The sequence below is a fragment of the Rhinopithecus bieti genome, unplaced genomic scaffold (assembly GCF_001698545.2).
Source record: "Rhinopithecus bieti isolate Rb0 unplaced genomic scaffold, ASM169854v2 scaffold_53422, whole genome shotgun sequence".
In the NCBI taxonomy this organism is placed as follows: Eukaryota; Metazoa; Chordata; class Mammalia; order Primates; family Cercopithecidae; genus Rhinopithecus; species Rhinopithecus bieti.
The window spans coordinates 1,638,253-1,647,807 of record NW_016821178.1 but is presented as its reverse complement, the minus strand read 5'-3'; the positions used below and the strand labels follow the sequence as shown (position 1 = coordinate 1,647,807).

At 51.6% G+C, this 9,555-nt stretch overlaps 1 protein-coding gene across 1 annotated transcript in view; it reads right to left on the bottom strand.

The window, feature by feature from the left end:
• Window positions 1-7,601: 7,601 nt before the first annotated feature.
• Window positions 7,602-9,555, bottom strand: part of CA7 (carbonic anhydrase 7) — a 10,535-nt gene continuing 8,581 nt past the window's right edge. Inside the window, exons 6-7 of the mRNA XM_017860255.1 lie at window positions 8,889-9,044; window positions 7,602-8,376 (exon numbers count right to left, since the gene is read on the bottom strand). Of these exons, the coding sequence (XP_017715744.1) occupies window positions 8,254-8,376; window positions 8,889-9,044 (279 nt within the window). The 3' untranslated portion in view covers window positions 7,602-8,253. The remainder of the gene's footprint in view (window positions 8,377-8,888; window positions 9,045-9,555) is intronic.

Here is a 9,555-nt window from a genome sequence, read left to right as displayed (position 1 = left end):
AGTCTGACTCTACTTCTGGGGAGGGAATCCACTTTCTCTCCTCCTTCAAGTTCTACCTGAGGCCTTCCAGGACTCCCATGGACACATTTTACAAATGGGGAAACTGAGGCCTGGCAAAGCGATCACACAGCAGACTGAAAAGGAGGTGGTAACATCGTTCCCCGACAAGGTGTTACTGACTGTGGCCTTTGCAGCGGCACTTGCATTCATCAGGCAGCCATGCCTTAACTGCGAGCAATGCAGTGCCAATGGCAGGATTTCAGACATTATGACGGGCTGCCAGGGAGTTATTTGGAGAGGGGGTCTTTCTTTCCAGGGAGTTATTTGGAGAGGGGGTGTTTCTTTCTCTCTTTCTTTCCTTTCTTTCTTTCCTTCTTTCTTTCTTTCTTTCTTTCTTTCTTTTTTTCTTTCTTCTCTTTCTTCTCTTTCTTTCTCTTTCTTTTTCCTTCCTTCCTTCCTTCCTTCCTTCCTTCCTTCCTTCCTTCCTTCCTTCCTTCCCTCTCTCTCTCTTTCTCTCTTTCTCTCTTTCTTTCTTTCATCTTGTTCTGTCACCCAAGCTGGAATGAAATGGTGTGATCAGAGCTCAGAGCTCCTGAGCTCAAGCTATCCTCTCACTTCAGCCTCTTGAGTAGCTAAGACCAGATGCATGGACAGCTACCATCAGCTAATTTTAATTTTATTTATTTATTTATATTTTGGTAGGGACAGAGTCTTGCTATGTTGCCAGGCTGGTCTTGAATTCCTGGGTGTAAGTGATCCTCCCACCCTGGCCTCCCAAAGCACTGGGATTACCAGTGTGAGCCACTGAGCCTGGCCAAATGGTAGGGGTCTTTCTGTTACATAATGCTCTGTGGATAGAGTGAAGAGTCATAAATCTTGGCTGTCCTGCCAACTGACTTTAACAGATTCTGTTTCCTCTTTGGGCCTCAGCTATTGTATCTATATAAGGGGATTAGCTCAGATGCCCTAGGATTCCCTAGGTGGCTTGTGTGTTGTTGTTTTTGTTGTTGTTTGAGACAGGGTCTTGCTCTGTTGCCCAGGCTGGAGTACAGTGACAGGATCATAGTTCACTGTAGCCTCGACCTCCCAGACTCAAGCAATCCTCCTGCCTCAGCCTCCTGAGGAGCTGGGACTACAGGGACAAGTCACCATGCCTGGCTAATTTTTTGGTATTTTTTATAGAGTCGTTGCTATTGCCTTGCTCTTCAATCCCCAAGCTAATCTTGAACTCCTGGGCTCAAGGAATCTGCCTGTCTTGGCCTCCCAAAGTGCTGGGATTACAGGTGTGAGCCACCACACCCAGCTCCTAGATGGCATACTGACCCTATCATGGCTCCCTCTGGCTGAAGAAGTTGTACCTCCAAACCCTGCTCCTAAACACTCAAGATCAGTAGTAGCAAGGGACTACTCTCCAGGTCCCTGGGGGGCCTAGGTAACTGGAGAGACAGGGCTGTGTGCCCTCTGGTGCTTCCTGTGTCTGGACATCCATGCTGAGAGCAGGAGCTGAGAGAGGACGAGGAAAAAGAGATTCAAGTTTTTCCCAAAAACCTGAGGGACACCTGGGAGCCCAGGTGACCCCAGGGCCTCACGTGCCCCCATGCCTTTCTCGCAGTGCCAGTCTAAGAGGGCCTCTTGGTAGGAATAAAGGAACCATGTGCTCACCCTCCTATGTCCCAGAAGACAAAAGTACTTGAGTTGCAGCTGGAGGAGTGTAGGTTACACTCACAGACTGCCAAACTGGAAACTGCCAGGGTCCAGGCATGATTCCATCCCGCAGGGCTGAGGAGAGGCAGCAGCAGAAGTTGATGAATTGCACTTGCCAGAATTTGCACTCAAGCCCTGGGTTAGAAGGTGAATTCAAACCAAGTGATGCCTGGTGCTCTCTAAGCCTCAGCAAGAGTCCTCTTCCTCCAGCCCAGGAGGTCCTCAGTCCCTGTTTTAGACCTCAATGACCCCCATGGTCTGTGGATGTTAGGGTAAACCTCTGCCTGGCATTCGAAATCTCTGCAGCTTGGGAGCCCCTGTCTCCTCAGCCCCACTTCTTCTTTGTGTTGATACAGGCTGGGCAAGAGCCAGGCCTTCTTTTTCTGTCTATAAATGCTCTCTGCAGCTGAGGCTTCCGCCCCTCTCCTGGGATGCCAGCTTCTTTGCTCTGGGCCCCTCCTGCAGGAAACTCTCCCAGACTAATCAAATCTCAATCAAGCCAGGACTACCACCTCCCCTGACTCCCAACACTCCACTGCAGTTAGTTCCTTGCTGAGGGTCTTGGCCTTTCTCTCAGTGGAACAAGAAAGGCCCTTCAGGGTGGCCTGGGGCAGAGCCAGCCAGGCTGGAGTGAAGTGAGGTTAAAGAGGTTTCCTGGGGGAGGAAGGCCCTGGCAGAGGGAGCCAACTTGGCATCAAATGTTCTGAGGCTGTTCTTGTGGAGGACAGAGGCTGGGAGCAGATCTGACTCATTCCTGCCACTTTGCCTGGCTGCACTCCCAGCCAGAGGGCTTTCTCAGACACCTGTCCAGCAGAGTGACATCCATTTAGGACTGTACTGTTTAATTTGGTAGCCAATGGCCACATATGGCTTTTTTTCCTTTTTCTTATTTTTTAAAATTAGCAATGGAGTCTTACTGTGTTGCCCAGGTTGGAGTGCAGTGATTATGCACAGAAGTGATCATCATGCAATATACCCTTGAACTTCTGGCCTCAAGTAATCCTCTTGCCTCAGCCTCCTGAATAGCTGGGACTACAGGCACGTGCCACCGTACTGAGCCACATATGGCTTTTTTCTTTTTTTCTTTCTTTTTTTTATTTTTTATGTTTTGTTTTAAGATGTGCAGGCCAGGCGCAGTGGCTCATGCCTGCAATCCCAGCACTTTGGGAGGCTAAAGCAGGTGGTTCACCTGAGGTCAGGAGTTCAAGACCATCCTGGCCAATATAGTGAAACCACGTCTCTACTAAAAATACAAAAAATTAACCGGGCGTGGTGGTGGGCATCTGTAATCCCAGCTACTCCAGAAGCTGAGGCAGGAGAATTGCTTAAACCTGGGAGGCAGAGGTTGCAGTGAGCCGAGATAGCACCATTGCACTCCAGCCTGGGCAACAAGAGCGAAACTCTGTCTCAAAAAAAAAAAAAAAGTAAAAGAAAAAAAAGATGTGTAACTATATACTGACAAATAAGGCTTTGAGCATATGAAATGGGGCTGTCCTCCACAGAAATGTACTGTAAGCATAAAACACACACTAGCTTTCAAAGACTTAGCACAAAAAAAGAATGTAAAATATTTCATTAGTTTTTTTCTATTAATATTAGTGACAGATTAAAATGTATATATTTTGGATATAGTTGGGTTAAATTAAGTACATTATTTAAATGACTTGTTTCTTTTTCCATTTTTCTTTTCTTTTCTTTTCTTTTTTTGAGACAGAGTCTTGCTCTGTCACCCGTGCTAGAGTGCAGTGGCACAATCTTGGCTCACTGCAACCTCTGCCTCCTGGGTTCAAGCGATTCTCCTGTCTCAGCTTCCGGGGTACCTGGGATTACAGGTACACACCACCACGCCCAGCTAATTTTTGTATTTTTAGTAGAGATGGGCATGTTGGCCAGAGTGGTCTCGAACTTCTGACCTCAGGTGATCCTCCCACTTCAGCCTCCCAAAGTGCTGGGGTTACACACGTGAGCCACGGTGCCTGGCTACATTTTTCTTTTTGAGACAGGGTCTTGCTATGTTGCCCAGGATGGTCTGGAACTCCTAGGCTCAAGTGATTCTCCTGCCTTGGCCTCCCAAAGTGCTAGGATTACAGATGTGAGCCACTGCACCCAGTCTTATGTCTCTTTCTATACATTTGATATCATTATTAGAAAATTTTAAATTACAGATATGGCTCACATGTCATTTCCATTTTAGAGGAGGAAATAAGCTTCAGAGGGTTTGAGTGACATGTGGTGCAAAACCCAGGTATGACCCGGGTAAGTGGGCCCTTGGATTTGTGAGCAGATAAGACTTCAAACGGCCCCAGGTCTTGCCTCTGGCTAGGGGACAAATGCCAGAACATTTTGTGTTCAAAGAGTCACATCTTCTCCTCCCCCGAGTCTTGACCAACCAGCAGTTGGCCTTTGGCCTTTGAGGGTGGCCTCAGAGTTGGTGTTGTGACCCATGGACGTGAGAGGATCCCCAAGATGCTCAGGCCATTGTCTGACCTCTCTTCCCAATCCCAGGCCAGCTCCAACTGCATCCGAAAGCCTTCTGCCCTGCTCCAATCCCTCTTAGCTCGGACATCAGCTGTGGCTCCCTCCCAGGCATCAACTGTCAGGTTATCTTGCAACCTCCACCTCAGACCTATTTCTGTCCCTGTCTCCAGCTGTTGCTCAGGTCACAGATCACTCTTCCCACAGATGAGCACGCCAGTGGATGTGTGTCCAGGGCTAGCCGTGAGGGGACACTCCCAAGCCTCTGCAGCAGCAGCAGCTATAGGGTGACCATGGGGTTGGAAGACAGCCCTCTGCAGAAATAGCTTCAGGGGGATTAGATCTTCACAGCCATCCCCTGTCCTGAGGCCCACCCCATAGAAGGGACCTGCTCTGGGGCCCACAGCCTGCACTGGAGGGAAGACTGTGACCCTCGCCTGGGCACAGACTCCGCAGGCTGTGGCTGTTGGCAGGCCCACAGCCCTGCCTGGATCCATCCAAGGGCCACCCCTGGCTGCCCAGGGAGGGCCCCTCTGGGGTCCTGGGAGCAAGTAGAGCTCATCTTGTCTTGGGTGTCCAAAATGTCCCCAGCATCACCTCCAGGAGAAAATCTTGTCCTGGATGAGGACTTAGGACCCAGTCCTGGGTCCCCTGAGGCCAGGTGTGCTGGGATCCAGCTGGGACAGCCCATTTGGATATAATAGGGTCAAATCTGGGGCTGTAATTATAACATAAGGAGGCCACTTTCAGCTTTAAAATAGTTTTAAATTTAAAAAGTGAATTAAGGGAAAGGACTTAGGGAGTGAGGATTCTTGGCAGCCTCGGGATAATTATTATAAAACCAGCTCCCATTTTCCAAGTCCTCTGCAGCGCCAGGCCTGTGTTGCCACCATCCCTGGGAGAGGCTGGACAGGGTCCCTGGCACAGTTAGCAGCATTGGGGCTATTATGCCACCTCCAGATGGCCACCACCATACCCATCCCACCCTCCTTTGAGCCCAGTTGCTCTAGTATAGAGAAGAAGAGTTACTGGACAGATCCTGGTTCAAATCCTGCTCTGTGACCTGCCTACCTAACCTCCCTGAGCCTCATCATCCTCATCTGTAAAATGGGTGTAACAACAGTTCTTGGATCACAGGGAGAGCTGGACATCTGCCTCAGGCCCTTTGCCTGCTTTAACAGGAACATTACTGGCGTTGCTTCCCAGTTGCCACAGCTGCCTGCCTCCCAGCTGAGAAAATGCTGTCCTCCAGACACCTCTCTCTCCCTCCTCACCATCTCCTCAAAAGTGGAGGGAGAAAATGGCCCCTACCTAGATCAGACCGGGGTGCTTGCAGGGTAACTCTCTATTTGGCCCGCTCCTCCTGTACACCCCACTCCTCTCCACTCTGGAGACAGGTTTGCCCTAAGCATGGGAGTGGGAGGGAGCTCCACAGAGCAAGCCTCTCTCTTCCTCACATCACTGAGGTCGAAGTTAGAAATCTAAGACCCAAAAGTGCCCTGTGGCCTGGGAGTTCCCTTCTGGTATAGTGACAGTGACAGGACTGTGGACAAAGTGAGCAGATGACATGCATCGCCAGCCCCTCCTGGCCCTGCAGTGGGGCCTCTTTCCCAAGGGTGTTCGGATGTTCCCATCTCCCCACAGCCTGCCCCACTGTCCCTTTCTCCCCCTTCCTGACTAAACTTGTACATGTGAGGTCCCAGTTTCTCACCTCCCCTCACTCCTTAGCAACCCCAGTGTCTGCCTCCTACTCCTGCCCCTGTCTCATCTGGGTCACGATCAACACTTGGTCTCTAGGCCCAACTGTGAACTTGCCTTTGGGCACTCTCTGGACTTGGACTAGGGACTAAGGTGAGGATGCACATTTAAAAAAGCACTGCAGGGCCGGGCGCAGTGGCTCACACCTGTAATCCCAGCACTTTGGGAGGCCGAGGTGGGCGGATCACGAGGGCAGGAGATCAAGACCATCCTGGCTAACACAGTGAAACCCCATCTCTACTAAAAAATACAAAAAATTAGCCAGGCGTGGTGGTGGGCGCTCATAGTCCCAGCTACTCGGGAGGCTGAGGCAGGAGAATGGCGTGAACCTGGAAGGCGGAGCTTGCAGTGAGCGGAGATCACGCCACTGCACTCCAGACTGGGCGACAGAGAGAGACTCCGTCTCAAAAAAAAAAAAATGGCTGGGTGTGGTGGCACACACCTATAATCCCAGTTACTCGGAGGCTGAGGCAGGAGAATTGCTTGAACCTGGAAGGCAGAGGTTGCAGTGAGCCGAGATCATGCCACTCACTCCAGCCTGGGCTACAGAGCAAGACTCCATCTCAAAAATAAATAAATAAATAAATAAATAATAAATAAACAAACCCCTCTTGGAGTTGTGTGTGTGCAGGGCCTGGGCCTGAAGGCACATGCCCCCTTAGATTTTCCTTCCAGGACCCCACAATGCTGCATGTCCAATGTGGCCAGCTTCCCTATAGTGTTCCCAAAGCAAGTGAAGGCTCCACTTTCTGCTCAGGGATATGCCCTGGACTCCTGTCTTTCCTGGACAGCCAAACACTATATTTTGGGCACCACCTCCTAAATCTCTCTCATCCAGTCCTGTGTCTTCTACCTCCCTCCACCCTGCCACCTCCCTCCTGGACACAGGCCACCCCTTGCTCCCTGCCACCATTCCTACCTGCCCATCTGCATTCCTCAGGGATCTTCCCCATTTGCAGGCCTGGCCCTGCCCCTCCTCTACTCAAGCCCTTGGTAGCTCCCTGTCAGCCTGGGGGCAGGGTCACAGGTTTGCCCCAGGGCTCTAGCCCCTCTGAGCCCTTTGAGCCCCACAACCACACTGGGCTCTCTCTCACCTCTGAGCCTGCACACTTGCCCTTCCTTTGAACTCAAACATGCTGTTCCCTTCTATCTGATTTGGAATACTGGTTGGAATTTCATTTCTTCCTTTCTTTCTTTTTGAGAGGGTCTTGCTCTGTCGCCCAGCCTGGGGTATAGTGGTGAGACTTTGGCTGCAACCTCTGCCTCCTGGGTTCAAGCGATTCTCCTGCCCCAGCCTCCTGAGTAGCTGGGATTACAGGTGCGCACCACTACCACCCAGCTAATTTTTGTATTTTTAGTGGAGACGGGGTTTCACCATGTTGGCCAGGCTGGTCTCAAACTCCTGAGCTCAAGTGATCCACCTTCTTTGGCTTTCCAAAGTTCTGGGACTGTGGGCGTGAGCCACTGTGCCTGGCCAGAATTTCATTTCCTTGCTGAGTGAGATGGTCTCCCCCTCTCCTCTGCTCCCATAGTCCCTTCCCTGCCCTTTGTGTAACTCTCACCTGTTCACCACCCATATCCCTCCCAACACGTAGTGCTTAACTCACCACCATTGCTCCCCAAAGCCTAGGACGGTACTAGAGACAACACAAGCACTGAATTGGTATTTGTTGCATGGATACATGAATTTATTAATTCAACAGGGATGGATTGTCATGTAGGTGGCTTTGGTGACTGGGTGGGGACAAGGGGAGATACTATATAAGCTATAGCCAGGGCCTGCCCGTGGCAGCAGGTGGCTGGAGGGAGAAGGCCACATCACCTCCAGCATGCTGGGTGCTGATTTTAATGGCCTGGCAGTGAGGTGCGTGCATGGCAGAGCCTGCAGAAGAGGTAATGCCGAGAGGGCAGCTCTGCCCACCTCTAATTATTGCTTGAGTCTCTCTGGTAGTGTCAGCTACCTGCCCCAGGGAGCTCAGTCTCCTCCATCACAGTGTGTGCTCCAGGTGGGGCTGCCGCCACTGCCAGTGGGGAAGACCAGAGGAGGTTCCCAGGGGTCTTTGGGTCTTGGAGAGCAGAGGCAGCCCCAGGCTTGGACCCTGCTTAGCTCCTGTCTTTCCTGTCCCCAGGGCAGCTGAAGGGTGCCCCAGACTCAAGGGTCCCATCCAGAAGCCTCCAAGGTGACCAAGGAGCAAACTGGCTGAAGGAGGGTCCCCAGCACCCCCCAGGGAGGGAGCCTCAGATGGTTTGGTGTCTGCTGACGTGGAAGCCCTTGGGAAGATGGTGCCCTAGTGGCCAGCTAGGCAGGTGGGCAGCTCAGGCCCGGAAGGAGGCCTTCACCACGCGGCCCTTCAGTGGCTGTGGTGGCCGGAAGTTGTTCACCATGTGGATCCTCTCATCATCCTCTGAGGTAAAAAGCAGGCTCCGGAACTTCCCCATCTTGAGGAAGCAGAAGGGATGCTCAGGGCAGATTGGGGGTGCTGTGGACCTCTATGACCCCAGATGCATCATCTGGCATACCTGCCCAGCCAGCTGTACCCTTCCCTCCTCCTTCCCTTAGGGTCTGTCTCTATTCTTCCCCACTCATTCTTCTCTGTGGGACCCTCATTTACTTACTCACTAAAGAGCCTGGGCTCTGCTTCACCTAGTTCTAGTTCCAAGCCCATCTAGCTAAGACTTATCAGCAAATGTAGCATTCAGATTCCAACACAGTAGCCAGGGGGCGGGTCCCAGGATCCAGGTATCCCCCCCACCCCCCAGCCAGTGTCTAGGTTCTGGTGATTAACAATCAAGCTAACTCCCAACCAAGAATCTATACATTTATTAGTAAAAAATGGGAAGGAACTTTGAAGGTGGGATCACAGGCTGTGGGGTGCTAGTTGGAGAGTCACACTGCCTGGGGTGAGCCCTGAGTGCCACGTCCCTCCATCTGGCCCTCTGTGACGACTCACCTGCCTTTCAGAGATGCAGATGGGCTCCCGGAGCACAATCCAGGTGACACTCTCGCTGAGCGGGGGAGTCGTCAGAGAGCCTGGGTAGGTCCAGTAGTGCCGGCTGGCAGGCAGGAGGCACTTGGGGTTGAAGCAGCTGAACTGGGCTTTGGTGCCCTGGAGCAAGGTGGGGGAACCCGGGAATCAGCACAGACCTCCCACTGGGACCAAACCAGCAACTTCTCCACACATTTCTTTCTTTCTCTTTCTCTTTTCTTTCTTTTTTCCTTCCTTCCTTCCTTCCTTCCTTCCTTCCTTCCTTCCTTCCTTCCTTCCTTCCTTCCTTCCTTCCTTCCTTCCTTCTCTCTCTCTTTCTTTTTCTTTTCTTTTTTTTTTTTTGAGGCAGAGTCTCACTCTGTTGCCCAGGCTGGAGTGCAGTGGCACAATCTCGGCTCACTGCAACCTCTGCTTCTTGGGTTCAAGCAATTCCCCTCTCTCAGCCTCCCGAGTAGCTGAGATTATAGGCATGCACCACCACGCCCAGCTAATTTTTGTATGTTTAGTAGAGACAGGGTTTCACAAACATGTTAGCCAGGCTGGTCTTGAACTCCTGACCTCAAGTGATCCGCCCGCCTCGGCCTCCCAAAGTGCTGGGATTACAGGCATGAGCCACCATGCCCGGCCTTCA